General features: G+C 54.1%; 2 protein-coding genes and 1 long non-coding RNA gene across 4 annotated transcripts in view; 2 read left to right on the forward strand and 1 right to left on the reverse strand.

Moving 5' to 3' along the window:
• Nucleotides 1–14,318, forward strand: part of LOC127914242 (adaptin ear-binding coat-associated protein 1-like) — a 29,206-nt gene extending 14,888 nt beyond the window's left edge. Inside the window, exons 4-8 of the mRNA XM_052489240.1 lie at nt 8,607–8,688; nt 10,466–10,574; nt 10,783–11,041; nt 13,612–13,717; nt 13,813–14,318. Coding sequence (XP_052345200.1) covers nt 8,607–8,688; nt 10,466–10,574; nt 10,783–11,041; nt 13,612–13,717; nt 13,813–13,867 — 611 coding nt within the window. The 3' untranslated portion in view covers nt 13,868–14,318. The remainder of the gene's footprint in view (nt 1–8,606; nt 8,689–10,465; nt 10,575–10,782; nt 11,042–13,611; nt 13,718–13,812) is intronic.
• On the reverse strand, nt 4,529–6,647 carry LOC127914249 (uncharacterized). Its single transcript, XR_008087825.1, has 3 exons — nt 6,197–6,647; nt 4,760–5,298; nt 4,529–4,653 (listed from the first exon to the last, which is right to left on the reverse strand). It is a non-coding gene; the product is annotated as an uncharacterized LOC127914249 (long non-coding RNA).
• On the forward strand, nt 6,960–8,585 carry LOC127914241 (tetra-peptide repeat homeobox protein 1-like). 2 transcript variants are annotated; one of them, XM_052489236.1, is made up of 3 exons: nt 6,960–7,550; nt 7,600–7,854; nt 7,927–8,585. In XM_052489236.1, exons 1-3 carry the CDS (start codon nt 6,967–6,969, stop codon nt 8,291–8,293), a joined length of 1,206 nt encoding a protein of 401 aa, XP_052345196.1. In that variant the 5' UTR covers nt 6,960–6,966; the 3' UTR covers nt 8,294–8,585. The 2 variants fall into 2 exon arrangements, with proteins under 2 accessions (XP_052345196.1, XP_052345197.1); XM_052489237.1 differs by having other exon boundaries at nt 6,960–7,499.
• Nucleotides 14,319–16,399: the final 2,081 nt, after the last annotated feature.

Here is a 16,399-nt window from a genome sequence, read left to right on the forward strand (position 1 = left end):
TGGGCCTGACTCCCCAGTAGGTGGACCTGACTCCCCAGTAGGTGGACCTGACTCCCCAGTAGGTGGGCCTATGTCCTTCCAGGCCCATCCCATCCATGGCTGGACCTGGCTCCCCAGTAGGTGAGCCTATGTCCTCCCAGGCCCATCCATGGCTGGACCTGGCTCCCCAGTAGGTGGGCCTATGTCCTCCCAGGCCCATCCATGGCTGGACCTGACTCCCCAGTAGGTGGACCTGACTCCCCAGTAGGTGGACCTGACTCCCCAGTAGGTGGACCTGACTCCCCAGTAGGTGGGCCTGACTCCCCAGTAGGTGGACCTGACTCCCCAGTAGGTGGACCTGACTCCCCAGTAGGTGGACCTGACTCCCCAGTAGGTGGACCTGGCTCCCCAGTAGGTGGACCTGACTCCCCAGTAGGTGGACCTGACTCCCCAGTAAGAGGGCCTGACTCCCCAGTAGGTGGACCTGACTCCCCAGTAGGTGGGCCTGACTCCCCAGTAGGTGGACCTGACTCCCCAGTAGGTGGGCCTGACTCCCCAGTAGGTGGGCCTGACTCCCCAGTAGGTGGACCTGACTCCCCAGTAGGTGGACCTGACTCCCCAGTAGGTGGGCCTGACTCCCCAGTAGGTGGGCCTGACTCCCCAGTAGGTGGACCTGACTCCCCAGTAGGTGGACCTGACTCCCCAGTAGGTGGACCTGACTCCCCAGTAGGTGGGCCTATGTCCTCGCAGGTCCATCCATGGCTGGACCTGACTCCCCAGTAGGTGGACGTGACTCCCCAGTAGGTGGACCTGGCTCCCCAGTAGGTGGGTCTATGTCCTCCCAGGCCCATCCATGGCTGGACCTGACTCCCCAGTAGGTGGACCTGACTCCCCAGTAGGTGGACCTGGCTCCCCAGTAGGTGGGTCTATGTCCTCCCAGGCCCATCCATGGCTGGACCTGACTCCCCAGTAGGTGGACCTGACTCCCCAGTAGGTGGACCTGGCTCCCCAGTAGGTGGGTCTATGTCCTCCCAGGCCCATCCATGGCTGGACCTGACTCCCCAGTAGGTGGGTCTATGTCCTCCCAGGCCCATCCATGGCTGGACCTGGCTCCCCAGTAGGTGGGTCTATGTCCTCCCAGGCCCATCCATGGCTGGACCTGACTCCCCAGTAGGTGGGTCTATGTCCTCCCAGGCCCATCCATGGCTGGACCTGACTCCCCAGTAGGTGGGTCTATGTCCTCCCAGGCCCATCCATGGCTGGACCTGACTCTCCAGTAGGTGGGTCTATGTCCTCCCAGGCCCATCCATGGCTGGACCTGGCTCCCCAGTAGGTGGGTCTATGTCCTCCCAGGCCCATCCATGGCTGGACCTGACTCTCCAGTAGGTGGGTCTATGTCCTCCCAGGCCCATCCATGGCTGGACCTGACTCTCCAGTAGGTGGGTCTATGTCCTCCCAGGCCCATCCATGGCTGGACCTGACTCCCCAGTAGGTGGACCTGACTCCCCAGTAGGTGGGTCTATGTCCTCCCAGGCCCATCCATGGCTGGGCCTGACTCCCCAGTAGGTGGGCCTGACTCCCCAGTAGGTGGACCTGACTCCCCAGTAGGTGGACCTGACTCCCCAGTAGGTGGACCTGACTCCCCAGTAGGTGGGCCTATGTCCTCGCAGGTCCATCCATGGCTGGACCTGACTCCCCAGTAGGTGGACGTGACTCCCCAGTAGGTGGACGTGACTCCCCAGTAGGTGGACCTGGCTCCCCAGTAGGTGGGTCTATGTCCTCCCAGGCCCATCCATGGCTGGACCTGACTCCCCAGTAGGTGGACCTGACTCCCCAGTAGGTGGACCTGGCTCCCCAGTAGGTGGGTCTATGTCCTCCCAGGCCCATCCATGGCTGGACCTGACTCCCCAGTAGGTGGACCTGACTCCCCAGTAGGTGGACCTGGCTCCCCAGTAGGTGGGTCTATGTCCTCCCAGGCCCATCCATGGCTGGACCTGACTCCCCAGTAGGTGGGTCTATGTCCTCCCAGGCCCATCCATGGCTGGACCTGACTCCCCAGTAGGTGGGTCTATGTCCTCCCAGGCCCATCCATGGCTGGACCTGACTCCCCAGTAGGTGGGTCTATGTCCTCCCAGGCCCATCCATGGCTGGACCTGACTCTCCAGTAGGTGGGTCTATGTCCTCCCAGGCCCATCCATGGCTGGACCTGGCTCCCCAGTAGGTGGGTCTATGTCCTCCCAGGCCCATCCATGGCTGGACCTGACTCTCCAGTAGGTGGGTCTATGTCCTCCCAGGCCCATCCATGGCTGGACCTGACTCTCCAGTAGGTGGGTCTATGTCCTCCCAGGCCCATCCATGGCTGGACCTGACTCCCCAGTAGGTGGGTCTATGTCCTCCCAGGCCCATCCATGGCTGGACCTGACTCCCCAGTAGGTGGACCTGACTCCCCAGTAGGTGGGTCTATGTCCTCCCAGGCCCATCCATGGCTGGACCTGACTCCCCAGTAGGTGGACCTGACTCACCAGTAGGTGGACCTGACTCCCCAGTAGGTGGACCTGACTCCCCAGTAGGTGGACCTGACTCCCCAGTAGGTGGACCTGACTCCCCAGTAGGTGGACCTGACTCCCCAGTAGGTGGACCTGACTCCCCAGTAGGTGGACCTGACTCCCCAGTAGGTGGGTCTATGTCCTCCCAGGCCCATCCATGGCTGGACCCCTGCCCAGTAGGTGGGTCTATGTCCTCCCAGGCCCATCCATGGCTGGACCCCTGCCCAGTAGGTGGGTCTATGTCCTCCCAGGCCCATCCGTGGCTGGACCTGACTCCCCAGTAGGTGGGTCTATGTCCTCCCAGGCCCATCCATGGCTGGACCTGACTCCCCAGTAGGTGGGTCTATGTCCTCCCAGGCCCATCCATGGCTGGACCCCTGCCCAGTAGGTGGGTCTATGTCCTCCCAGGCCCATCCATGGCTGGACCTGACTCCCCAGTAGGTGGGTCTATGTCCTCCCAGGCCCATCCATGGCTGGACCCCTGCCCAGTAGGTGGGTCTATGTCCTCCCAGGCCCATCCATGGCTGGACCTGACTCCCCAGTAGGTGGGTCTATGTCCTCCCAGGCCCATCCATGGCTGGACCCCTGCCCAGTAGGTGGGTCTATGTCCTCCCAGGCCCATCCATGGCTGGACCCCTGCCCAGTAGGTGGGTCTATGTCCTCCCAGGCCCATCCATGGCTGGACCCCTGCCCAGTAGGTGGGTCTATGTCCTCCCAGGCCCATCCATGGCTGGACCCCTGCCCAGTAGGTGGGTCTATGTCCTCCCAGGCCCATCCATGGCTGGACCCCTGCCCAGTAGGTGGGTCTATGTCCTCCCAGGCCCATCCATGGCTGGACCTGACTCCCCAGTAGGTGGGTCTATGTCCTCCCAGGCCCATCCATGGCTGGACCCCTGCCCAGTAGGTGGGTCTATGTCCTCCCAGGCCCATCCATGGCTGGACCCCTGCCCAGTAGGTGGGTCTATGTCCTCCCAGGCCCATCCATGGCTGGACCTGACTCCCCAGTAGGTGGGTCTATGTCCTCCCAGGCCCATCCATGGCTGGACCCCTGCCCAGTAGGTGGGTCTATGTCCTCCCAGGCCCATCCATGGCTGGACCTGACTCCCCAGTAGGTGGGTCTATGTCCTCCCAGGCCCATCCATGGCTGGACCCCTGCCCAGTAGGTGGGTCTATGTCCTCCCAGGCCCATCCATGGCTGGACCCCTGCCCAGTAGGTGGGTCTATGTCCTCCCAGGCCCATCCATGGCTGGACCTGACTCCCCAGTAGGTGGGTCTATGTCCTCCCAGGCCCATCCATGGCTGGACCTGACTCCCCAGTAGGTGGGTCTATGTCCTCCCAGGCCCATCCATGGCTGGACCCCTGCCCAGTAGGTGGGTCTATGTCCTCCCAGGCCCATCCATGGCTGGACCTGACTCCCCAGTAGGTGGGTCTATGTCCTCCCAGGCCCATCCATGGCTGGACCTGACTCCCCAGTAGGTGGGTCTATGTCCTCCCAGGCCCATCCATGGCTGGACCTGACTCCCCAGTAGGTGGGTCTATGTCCTCCCAGGCCCATCCATGGCTGGACCTGACTCCCCAGTAGGTGGACCTGACTCCCCAGTAGGTGGACCTGACTCCCCAGTAGGTGGGTCTATGTCCTCCCAGGCCCATCCATGGCTGGACCTGACTCCCCAGTAGGTGGGTCTATGTCCTCCCAGGCCCATCCATGGCTGGACCTGACTCCCCAGTAGGTGGGTCTATGTCCTCCCAGGCCCATCCATGGCTGGACCTGACTCCCCAGTAGGTGGGTCTATGTCCTCCCAGGCCCATCCATGGCTGGACCTGACTCCCCAGTAGGTGGACCTGACTCCCCAGTAGGTGGGTCTATGTCCTCCCAGGCCCATCCATGGCTGGACCTGACTCCCCAGTAGGTGGACCTGACTCCCCAGTAGGTGGACCTGACTCCCCAGTAGGTGGGTCTATGTCCTCCCAGGCCCATCCATGGCTGGACCTGACTCCCCAGTAGGTGGACCTGACTCCCCAGTAGGTGGACCTGACTCCCCAGTAGGTGGGTCTATGTCCTCCCAGGCCCATCCATGGCTGGACCTGACTCCCCAGTAGGTGGACCTGACTCCCCAGTAGGTGGACCTGACTCCCCAGTAGGTGGGTCTATGTCCTCCCAGGCCCATCCATGGCTGGACCTGACTCCCCAGTAGGTGGGTCTATGTCCTCCCAGGCCCATCCATGGCTGGACCTGACTCCCCAGTAGGTGGGTCTATGTCCTCCCAGGCCCATCCATGGCTGGACCTGACTCCCCAGTAGGTGGACCTGACTCCCCAGTAGGTGGACCTGACTCCCCAGTAGGTGGGTCTATGTCCTCCCAGGCCCATCCATGGCTGGACCTGACTCCCCAGTAGGTGGACCTGACTCCCCAGTAGGTGGACCTGACTCCCCAGTAGGTGGGTCTATGTCCTCCCAGGCCCATCCATGGCTGGACCTGACTCCCCAGTAGGTGGACCTGACTCCCCAGTAGGTGGACCTGACTCCCCAGTAGGTGGGTCTATGTCCTCCCAGGCCCATCCATGGCTGGACCTGACTCCCCAGTAGGTGGGTCTATGTCCTCCCAGGCCCATCCATGGCTGGACCTGACTCCCCAGTAGGTGGGTCTATGTCCTCCCAGGCCCATCCATGGCTGGACCTGACTCCCCAGTAGGTGGGTCTATGTCCTCCCAGGCCCATCCATGGCTGGACCTGACTCCCCAGTAGGTGGACCTGACTCCCCAGTAGGTGGACCTGACTCCCCAGTAGGTGGGTCTATGTCCTCCCAGGCCCATCCATGGCTGGACCTGACTCCCCAGTAGGTGGGTCTATGTCCTCCCAGGCCCATCCATGGCTGGACCTGACTCCCCAGTAGGTGGGTCTATGTCCTCCCAGGCCCATCCATGGCTGGACCTGACTCCCCAGTAGATGGGTCTATGTCCTCCCAGGCCCATCCATGGCTGGACCTGACTCCCCAGTAGGTGGACCTGACTCCCCAGTAGGTGGACCTGACTCCCCAGTAGGTGGGTCTAGGTCCTCCCAGGCCCATCCATGGCTGGACCTGACTCCCCAGTAGGTGGACCTGACTCCCCAGTAGGTGGACCTGACTCCCCAGTAGGTGGGTCTATGTCCTCCCAGGCCCATCCATGGCTGGACCTGACTCCCCAGTAGGTGGGTCTATGTCCTCCCAGGCCCATCCATGGCTGGACCTGACTCCCCAGTAGGTGGGTCTATGTCCTCCCAGGCCCATCCATGGCTGGACCTGACTCCCCAGTAGGTGGACCTGACTCCCAGTAGGTGGACCTGACTCCCCAGTAGGTGGGTCTATGTCCTCCCAGGCCCATCCATGGCTGGACCTGACTCCCCAGTAGGTGGACCTGACTCCCCAGTAGGTGGACCTGACTCCCCAGTAGGTGGGTCTATGTCCTCCCAGGCCCATCCATGGCTGGACCTGACTCCCCAGTAGGTGGACCTGACTCCCCAGTAGGTGGACCTGACTCCCCAGTAGGTGGGTCTATGTCCTCCCAGGCCCATCCATGGCTGGACCTGACTCCCCAGTAGGTGGGTCTATGTCCTCCCAGGCCCATCCATGGCTGGACCTGACTCCCCAGTAGGTGGGTCTATGTCCTCCCAGGCCCATCCATGGCTGGACCTGACTCCCCAGTAGGTGGGTCTATGTCCTCCCAGGCCCATCCATGGCTGGACCTGACTCCCCAGTAGGTGGACCTGACTCCCCAGTAGGTGGACCTGACTCCCCAGTAGGTGGGTCTATGTCCTCCCAGGCCCATCCATGGCTGGACCTGACTCCCCAGTAGGTGGACCTGACTCCCCAGTAGGTGGACCTGACTCCCCAGTAGGTGGGTCTATGTCCTCCCAGGCCCATCCATGGCTGGACCTGACTCCCCAGTAGGTGGACCTGACTCCCCAGTAGGTGGGTCTATGTCCTCCCAGGCCCATCCATGGCTGGACCTGACTCCCCAGTAGGTGGGTCTATGTCCTCCCAGGCCCATCCATGGCTGGACCTGACTCCCCAGTAGGTGGGTCTATGTCCTCCCAGGCCCATCCATGGCTGGACCCCTGCCCAGTAGGTGGGTCTATGTCCTCCCAGGCCCATCCATGGCTGGACCCCTGCCCAGTAGGTGGGTCTATGTCCTCCCAGGCCCATCCATGGCTGGACCCCTGCCCAGTAGGTGGGTCTATGTCCTCCCAGGCCCATCCATGGCTGGACCCCTGCCCAGTAGGTGGGTCTATGTCCTCCCAGGCCCATCCATGGCTGGACCCCTGCCCAGTAGGTGGGTCTATGTCCTCCCAGGCCCATCCATGGCTGGACCCCTGCCCAGTAGGTGGGTCTATGTCCTCCCAGGCCCATCCATGGCTGGACCCCTGCCCAGTAGGTGGGTCTATGTCCTCCCAGGCCCATCCATGGCTGGACCCCTGCCCAGTAGGTGGGTCTATCCCCTCCCAGGCCCATCCATGGCTGGACCCCTGCCCAGTAGGTGGGTCTATCCCCTCCCAGGCCCATCCATGGCTGGACCCCTGCCCAGTAGGTGGGTCTATCCCCTCCCAGGCCCATCCATGGCTGGACCCCTGCCCAGTAGGTGGGTCTATCCCCTCCCAGGCCCATCCATGGCTGGACCCCTGCCCAGTAGGTGGGTCTATCCCCTCCCAGGCCCATCCATGGCTGGACCCCTGCCCAGTAGGTGGGTCTATCCCCTCCCAGGCCCATCCATGGCTGGACCCCTGCCCAGTAGGTGGGTCTATCCCCTCCCAGGCCCATCCATGGCTGGACCCCTGCCCAGTAGGTGGGTCTATCCCCTCCCAGGCCCATCCATGGCTGGACCCCTGCCCAGTAGGTGGGTCTATCCCCTCCCAGGCCCATCCATGGCTGGACCCCTGCCCAGTAGGTGGGTCTATCCCCTCCCAGGCCCATCCATGGCTGGACCCCTGCCCAGTAGGTGGGTCTATCCCCTCCCAGGCCCATCCATGGCTGGACCCCTGCCCAGTAGGTGGGTCTATCCTCCCAGGCCCATCCATGGCTGGACCCCTGCCCAGTAGGTGGGTCTATCCCCTCCCAGGCCCATCCATGGCTGGACCCCTGCCCAGTAGGTGGGTCTATCCCCTCCCAGGCCCATCCATGGCTGGACCCCTGCCCAGTAGGTGGGTCTATCCCCTCCCAGGCCCATCCATGGCTGGACCCCTGCCCAGTAGGTGGGTCTATCCCCTCCCAGGCCCATCCATGGCTGGACCCCTGCCCAGTAGGTGGGTCTATCCCCTCCCAGGCCCATCCATGGCTGGACCCCTGCCCAGTAGGTGGACCTGACTCCCCAGTAGGTGGGTCTATGTCCTCCCAGGCCCATCCATGGCTGGACCCCTGCCCAGTAGGTGGGTCTATCCCCTCCCAGGCCCATCCATGGCTGGACCCCTCCCCAGTAGGTGGGTCTATGTCCTCCCAGGCCCATCCATGGCTGGACCCCTCCCCAGTAGGTGGGTCTATGTCCTCCCAGGCCCATCCATGGCTGGACCCCTGCCCAGTAGGTGGGTCTATGTCCTCCCAGGCCCATCCATGGCTGGACCCCTGCCCAGTAGGTGGGTCTATGTCCTCCCAGGCCCATCCATGGCTGGACCCCTCCCCAGTAGGTGGGTCTATGTCCTCCCAGGCCCATCCATGGCTGGACCCCTCCCCAGTCATGTGAAATCCATAGATCAGGGGATAATTTGTTTATTTCAATTGACTGATTTCCTTACATGAACTGTAACTCAGTAAAAAAGTTGAAATTGTTACATATTGCGTTTATATTTTTGTTCAGTATAATAGTAGTAGTAGTAGTAGTAGTAGTAGTAGTAGTAGTAGTAGTAGTAGTAGTAGTATACCACAGTAATAACAAGGTTTGTTTTGGATCATTTGAGTGTGTAGTATGAAACAGTATTCTACTACAGCATTTGGAGTACACAATCAGTTGTTTCTCACTGTGCTATGTCTCTGTTTTAGGATCAGTGTGTGTACGAAGTGATTTGATTTGTAATTTACATTGGTATGTTCTTCTTTGGCCCCTGTCTCTCAGGTCGCAGTGCGTTCATAGGCATCGGGTTCGGGGACAGAGGAGACTCGTTTGACTTCAACGTGGCGCTGCAGGACCACTTCAAGTGTGTTGCTCTTACAGCTGTCACAACAGAGATAAAAACTCATAACATTTGCAAAACAAGTGCAGCTCAGAGCTAGAATGTTGACTTCTAACTGATATGAATTAGTAATAGCCTGTCATCTGTTTCACTATATAACTCTCGATTAAATTCAAAGGGGCTGGAAAACATATGTTTATATTACCAAAGCAAGTGAAATAAACAATCAGAAATGAACAGCAAACATTATGCACGTAACATTTTTCAAAAGAATAAAGACGCTTGAAATGTTATATCTAGCTATATCTCTGCCCCTTATATATCTATTTCCCCTATATATCTATCTTCTCTCTCTCTCTCTCTCTCTCTCTCTCTCTCTCTCTCTCTCTCTCTCTCTCTCTCTCTCTCTCTCTCTCTCTCTCTCTCTCCCTACCTCTCTCTCTCTACCTCTCTCTCTCTCTCTCTCCCTACCCCTCTCTCTCTCTCTCTCTCCCTACCCCCTCTCTCTCTCTCTCTCTCTACCCCTCTCTCTCTCTCTCTCTCTCCTACCTCTCTCTCTCTCTCTCCTCTCTCTCTCTCTCTCTCTCTCTCTCTCTCTCTCTCTCTCTACCTCTCTCTCTCTCTCTCTCTACCCACCTCTCTCTCTCTCTACCTACCTCTCTCGCTCTCTCTCTCTACCTACCTCTCTCTCTCTACCTACATCTCTCGCTCTCTCTCTCTCTCTCTCTCTCTCTCTCTCTACCTACCTCTCTCTATCTCTCTCTCTACCTACCTCTCTCTCTCTCTCTCTCTCTCTCTCTCTCTCTCTCTCTCTCTACCTACCTCTATCTCTCTCTCTCTACCTACTCTCTCTCTCTCTCTACCTACCTCTTTCTCTCTCTTTCTCTCTCTACCTACCTCCTCTCTCTCTACCTACCTCTCTCTCTCTCTCTCTCTCTCTCTCTACCTACCTCTCTATCTCTCTACCTACCTACCTCTCTCTCTCTCTCTCTACCTCTCTCTCTCTCTCTCTCTCTACCTCTTTCTTTCTCGCTCTCTCTACCTACCTCTCTCTCTCTCTCTCTCTCTCTCTCTCTCTCTCTCTCTCTCTCTCTCTCTCTCTACCTCTCTCTCTCTCTCTCTCTCTCTCTCTCTCTCCTCTCTCTCTCTCTCTACCTCTACCTCTCTCTCTCTCTCTCTACCTCTCTCTCTCTCTCTACCTACCTACCTCTCTCTATCTCTCTCTCTACCTACTCTCTCTCTCTCTCTCTCTCTCTCTCTCTACCTACCTCTCTCTATCTCTCTCTACCTACCTCTCTCTCTCTCTCTCTCTCTCTCTCTCTCTCTCTCTCTCTCTCTCTCTCTCTCTCTCTCTCTCTACCTACCTCTCTCTATACCTACTCTCTCTCTCTCTCTCTCTCTATACCTACCTCTCTCTCTCTCTCTCTCTCTCTCTCTCTCTATACCTACCTCTCTCTCTCTCTCTACCTACCTACCTCTCTCTCTCTCTCTCTCTCTCTCTCTATACCTACCTCTCTCTCTCTCTCTACCTACCTCTCTCTCTCTCTCTCTCTACCTACCTCTCTCTCTCTCTCTCTCTCTCTCTCTCTCTCTCTCTCTCTCTACCTACCCTCTCTCTCTCCCTCTCTCTCTCTTTCTCTCTCTCTCCCTACCTCTCTCTCTCTGTATCTCTCTCTCTCTCTGTCTTTCTCTCTCCCTACCTCTCTCTCTCTGTATCTCTCTCTCTCTCTCTCTCTCTCTCTCTCTCCCTACCTCTCTCTCTCTCTGTATCTCTCTCTCTCTCTCTCTGTCTTTCTCTCAGGTGGGTGAAACAGGAGCTTGAGATCAGTAAGCAGTCTCAGACTCCAGACAACACTCCTAAACTGGACCTGGGTTTCAAAGAAGGACAGACCATCACTCTCAATATCGGGGTAACTTCCTCAACTCATACCCATAATACTCCTACCATGGTACCATCTGGTTAGTGCTTAACAACTAAAAAGCGAACATGCACGCTTGCACGCACATGTTGCAAAACCATGCTCTGTTTATAAGCTTTGTCAAGCTATCACTCAAACACCTATTCCTCTCTCCTTCCTTCTCACCCGTCACCCCTCTCTCTTTCTGTTCCTCTCTCAGCAAGGCAGAAAGAGAGACAAGTCCCGCCCCCAGAGCGCTGGTGGCTTTGGGCTCCTCCCTCCTCCCCCTGGCGGTGGTGGTGCCAAGATAGCCCCTCCCCCCAAGTCAAGCTCCTCCAATGACAACGAAGGTTTATTCTCAGGGGGAGACTTATTTTCTGCGGGAAGTGACTCGTTTTCAGGGGGTAGTGACACATTTTCAGGAGGAAACAACACATTCTCAGCAGGAAGTGACATGTTCTCAGGGGGAAGTAACACAGGTAGGTGAACAGCATTTTGGGCCACGTTCAGCGAGGTGTAATGCTACTGGTTGTTTAGACAGATAAACACTACATGACCAAAAGTATGTGGACACCTGCTCGTCATACACCTCATTCCAAAATCATGGTCATTAATATGGAGTTGGTCCCCCCTTTGCTGCTATAACAGCCTCCACTTTTCTGGGAAGGCTATCCACTAGATGTTGGAACATTGCTGCAGGGACTTACTTCCATTCAGCCACAAGAGTATTAGTGAGGTCAGGCACTGATGTTGGGCGATTAGGCCTGGCTCGTGGTCGGCGTTCCTATTCATCCAAAAGGTGTTCGATGGGGTTGAGGTCAGGGCTCTGTGCAGGCCAGTCAAGTTCTTCCACACCGACCTCAACAAACCATTTCTGTATGAACCTCTCTTTGTGGACTGGGGCATTGTCATGCTGAAACAGGAAATGGCCTTCTGCAAACTGTTGCCACAAAGTTGGAAGCACAGGATTGTCTAGAATGTCATTGTATGCTGTAGTGTTAGGATTTCCCTTCACTAGAACGAAGGGGCCTAGCATGAGCCATGAAAAACAGCCCCAGACCTTTATTCCTCCTCCACCAAACTTGACAGTTGGCACTATGCATTGGAGCAGGTAGCGTTCTCCTGGCATCATTCGTCCGTCGGACTGCCAGATTGGGAAGTGTATTTGTCACTCTAGAGAACGCGTTTCCACTGCTCCAGAGTCCAATGGCAGCTAGCTTTACACCACTCCAGCCAACGCTTGGCATTTTGCATTGTGATCTTGGTCTTGTGTGCAGCTGCTCGGCCATGGAAACCTATTTCATGAAGCTCCCGACGAACACTTCCTATGCTGACGTTGCTTCCAGAGGCAGTTTGGAACTCGTTAGTGAGTGTTGCAACAGAAGACAGATGATTTTTACGCTCTACACTCTTCAGCACTCGCCGATCACATTCTGTGAGCTTGTGTGGCCACTTCGCGTCTGAGCCGTTGTTCCTCCTAGACGTTTCAACTTCACAATAACAGCACTTACAGTTGACTGGGGCAGCTCTAGCAGGGATGAACTGCCTTTTTGGAAAGGTGTCATCTTATGACAGTGTCGCGTTGAAAGTCACTGAGCTCTTCAGTAAGGCTATTCTACTGCCAATGTTTATCTATGGATATTGCATGGCTGTGTGCTTTTATACACCTGTCGTTTTATACACCTGTCAGCAACGGGTGTGGCTGAAGTAGCCGAATCCACTAATTTGAAGGGATATTCACATATTGTGTGTATATATATAGTGTATATAATAAACAAAAAAATAAACACAACATGTAAAGTGTTGGTCCCATGTTTCATAAGCTGAAATAAAATATCTCAGAAATGTTCCATACGCACAAAATCTTGTTCGCAAATTTGTTTACATCCCTGTTAGTGAGCATTTCTCTTTTGCCAAGATACTGCAATTGTACCACCTGACAGGTGTGGCATATCAAAAAGCTGATTAATAAGCATGATCATTACACAGCTGTACCTTGTGCTGGCGACAATAAAAGGCCACTCTAAAATGTGCAGTTTTGTCACACAAAATGCCACAGATGTTTCAGGTTTTGAGGGAGTGTGGAATTGGCATGCTGACTGCAGGAATGTCCATCAGAGCTGTTACCAGAGAATTGAATGTTCATTTTTCTACCATAAGCCTTCCCCCATTGTTTTAGAGAATTTGGCAGTACGTCTAACCGGCCTCACAACCGCAGACCACGCATAAACACGCCAGCCCAGAACCTTCACATCCAGCTTCTTCACCTGCGGGGCCGTCTTAGACCAGCCACCTGGACAGCTGATGAAATTGAGCAGTATTTCTGTCTGTAATTAAGTCCTTTTGTGGGGAAAACTCTGATTGACTGGGCCTGGCTCCCAAGTGGGTGGGCCTATGTCCTCACAGGCCCACCTATGGTTGTGCCCCTGGCCTCTCATGTGAAATCCATAGATTAGGGCCTAATTTATTTATTTCAATTGACTGATTTCCATATATGATCTGTAACTCATTAAAATCATTGGAATTGCTGTATGTTGCGTTTATATTTTTGTTCAGTATAGATCTGCTCTGGCATGTAGATTAGGGATGATGTCAGCTCCATACAAGACAATTCTATGTGCAACGTTCAGAGCGTTGTGTTCTCCTGAATGCAACCCTGTTTTTATATCGCTGCTTCTGATTCATCTGTTTGTTTATCTTGTTCGGTTACCCTAGTAACTGCTTTTTCTGTATAGGGCATTTTGCTACCATTGTTGAAGACTATTTTTACAGTTCCCCAAACCATGCTGTGAATTCATTTGACTGAAGGGAAAAAGTGTATGTTTTATATGCCACTGTGTAATTAGGTTAAGGATTGAATGGGGCCCTGCGTGTTTTTTCTTTTAGTTTTATGAGCTAACCAAGAAAAAAGGCTATTGTCGTTAGAGTATGAATGTAGAGAAAGCAGTAGAGGGTGTGTATTGAAGGGTTTGATGTGTGTTGTCTCCATAGAGATCCTATTACATTAGTTTTCTCATTCCTAATTCTGTCGTTGTTTCTCTGTTCACAGGCTGCTTGTTAGACCTGGACAGCAGTAACTCCAACTCTGTGGTGCAGCCAAACCCCAACCCTGCAGGCGGCTCGGACATGTGGGGAGACTTCTCTGCCCCAGAAAAGTAAGGGGAAAATCCTCTCTCTTTCATCCTTTTCTCTCTTCTTTCATTAATCTGTTCCCCCCATTAATGCTCTCCTCTTTTCCCCCATAATGCAGGTCAATGTCTCCTCTCGCCAACGATGATGGTTCCACCAACTGGCAGCAGTTCTGAGGCCGTCCCACAATCCCTTTCACTTGACCTTCACCTGACCTTTAACCCCTGACTAGAGGAGGATTCCAGCAGAGCACTGTATATTATCACCTCAACCTCAGTGTACTCTCTCTCTCTCTCTCTCTCTCTCTCTCTCTCTCTCTCTCTTCCCCCTCTCTTTATTTTTCTCTCTCTCACCCCTCCCCTACTCTCTTCACCCCTCTCCTGGCTTCCTCTCCTTGCCATCCTTTCCCTCTCAGCCCCAACTCGACACTCTCTCCCCCTCTGTCCCCCTTTTCTTGCCCTCTCCCTCTGTCTCTCTATCTATTACAACAGAGTATTTATTTATTACTGAGGGAAAAGACTGAGGGCAAATCTCTCTAAATGGAAGATGGTACAGAAAGGAATGATGGTGACTCACACTAATATAGTCTTGATAAATAAATAAATTAATTAATGTATGTACATAATATATTATTGTAAATGCATATAGTGTCAGTAGTTTGTAATTTCCATTGTTGTTGTGGTAGTGTTGTAGCTAATTTTCCTTTATAATCTCCAGGACAACTGGAATTATCACCTGAAATAACTTATTTACAAGATTCATTAGTATATGACCAAGTTATCTTACATCTGATCCAAGGTCAGTTTAGCTTTTTCCTCTTAATTGCTAAGGTTAGGCCATGGTGAGTCTGGAGCTGTGCTTTGGAGCAGCTTCTGCTTTGAGTGAGTAAGGGTAAGTAATCCTTCTCACCCCCAAAAAAAAAAGATTTAGATGCAAGTGGCTGTTCCACTGGATGTCATAAGGTGTATGCACCAATTTGTAAGTCGCTCTGGATAAGAGCGTCTGCTAAATGACTTAAATGTAAATGTAAATGTTGAGTGGACACTGATCTACTGTAAGTTTACACAGCAGCCATGCTGTTTGGCGCCCCTTAGTGGACTATTGCGGTCCTACAACCACAGTCTGACAGTGAGAGTGGTGAGATGCACAGCAGCAGCTGCTGTGAGCATGATCACTGCTGGGGATGGGCACTTGTCTGGGTCACTTGGCTGCATTGTTTTAACAGGAGGCTGGTGTTAGTTGGTCAATTAACACAGAAATGGAGGGAAAGAGAGCAAAAAAAGTGTGCTGATTGAGGGAAGGGAAAGATGGGTGAGGTCTGAAGAGGGATGGAGGGTGAGGAAGGGCTTAAACCCATGGGGTGATAGACAGGCCTGATTTAGGCCTAGTGATGTAATCAACAGTCCCTAGGGGTTTCTGGGTAGTGATGACTAATTTAGGTCACGACTTTTGCCCTGCTGGATGAGTAGCCCTGTGTGTGTACATACAAATGTCTGTCTGTTCGTCCGTCCGTCTGTCTGTATTCTATACGTTGAACCCTGGAACTAACGTGACTCTGTCAATTCAGACAGACTATTCCATTCCTTGTGAGATGCAGTGTTTTACTTTACTGTTGTGTTGTTATTGTGAGAGAAAGGAGGGATAAAGGGATAGAGGGATGGATGGAGGGAGGGATAAAGGATGGAAGGAGGGATAGAGGGAGGTATAAAGGATGGAGGGAATGGAGGGATAAAGGATGGAGGGAGGGATAGATGAATGGATAGAGGGAGGGATAAAGGATGGAGGGAGGGATAGAGGGAGGGATAAAGGATGGAGGGAGGGATAGAGGGAGGGGTGGAGGGAGGGATAAAGGATGGAGGGAGGGATAAAGGATGGAGGGAGGGATATATGAATGGATAGAGGGAGGGAGGGATAAAGGATGGAGGGAGGGATAGAGGGAGGGATAAAGGATGGAGGGAGGGATAGATAAATGGATAGAGGGAGGGAGGGATAGATGAATGGATAGAGGGAGGGATAAAGGATGGAGGGAGGGATAGATGAATGGATAGAGGGAGGGATAAAGGATGGAGGGAGGGATAGATGAATGGATAGAGGGAGGGAGGGATAGATGAATGGATGGAGGGAGGGATAAAGGATGGAGGGAGGGATAGAGGGAGGGATAAAGGATGGAGGGAGGGATAGATAAATGGATAGAGGGAGGGATAAAGGATGGAGGGAGGGATAGATGAATGGATAGAGGGAGGGATAAAGGATGGAGGGAGGGAAGGGTTATAATGCTGTACAGGACATCATAATATTACAGTAAGCCAGTTATGTGGCTTTTGTACGTATCATTGTCTCTCATGGACACACATGGACTCAAACATTTGCATTGACTGATGACATGATGTTGATTAATGAGGTGATAATTGATTGATTTCCTGTGTGAGAACACAGCGAGTGGGAGAACTGGTATGAACTGGTGAGGGTCTGTGTAGACTCTACTCATGTTGGTTTACGTGTTTATTCTTGACATTACAAATACACATATTGTATGTAAATGTATTGAAAATCAAAGCATAATCAACTAATGTTGAGTCAAGGTTGACTTGTTTTCTTTTTATCTACATGAGGAAAAGAACTGGACTACATCAATAAAGTGATCCACACAAACCAATGAATGACATTTTATTGGGTAGTATTGCACTGCTTTGGTATTGGATTGTGAT

Source organism: Oncorhynchus keta, chromosome 31 (assembly GCF_023373465.1).
Source record: "Oncorhynchus keta strain PuntledgeMale-10-30-2019 chromosome 31, Oket_V2, whole genome shotgun sequence".
Classification (NCBI taxonomy): Eukaryota; Metazoa; Chordata; class Actinopteri; order Salmoniformes; family Salmonidae; genus Oncorhynchus; species Oncorhynchus keta.

Bases quoted from the DNA above. Each gene is read 5' to 3' on its own strand.
- LOC127914241 (XM_052489236.1), top strand. From the start codon at position 6,967: ATGGCTGGACCCCTGCCCAGTAGGTGGGTCTATCCCCTCCCAGGCCCA. The intron at 7,551-7,599 runs GTGGGTCTATCC...CCTGCCCAGTAG, and splicing joins GCTGGACCCCTGCCCAGTAG to GTGGGTCTATCCCCTCCCAG. The intron at 7,855-7,926 runs GTGGACCTGACT...CCTGCCCAGTAG, and splicing joins GCTGGACCCCTGCCCAGTAG to GTGGGTCTATCCCCTCCCAG.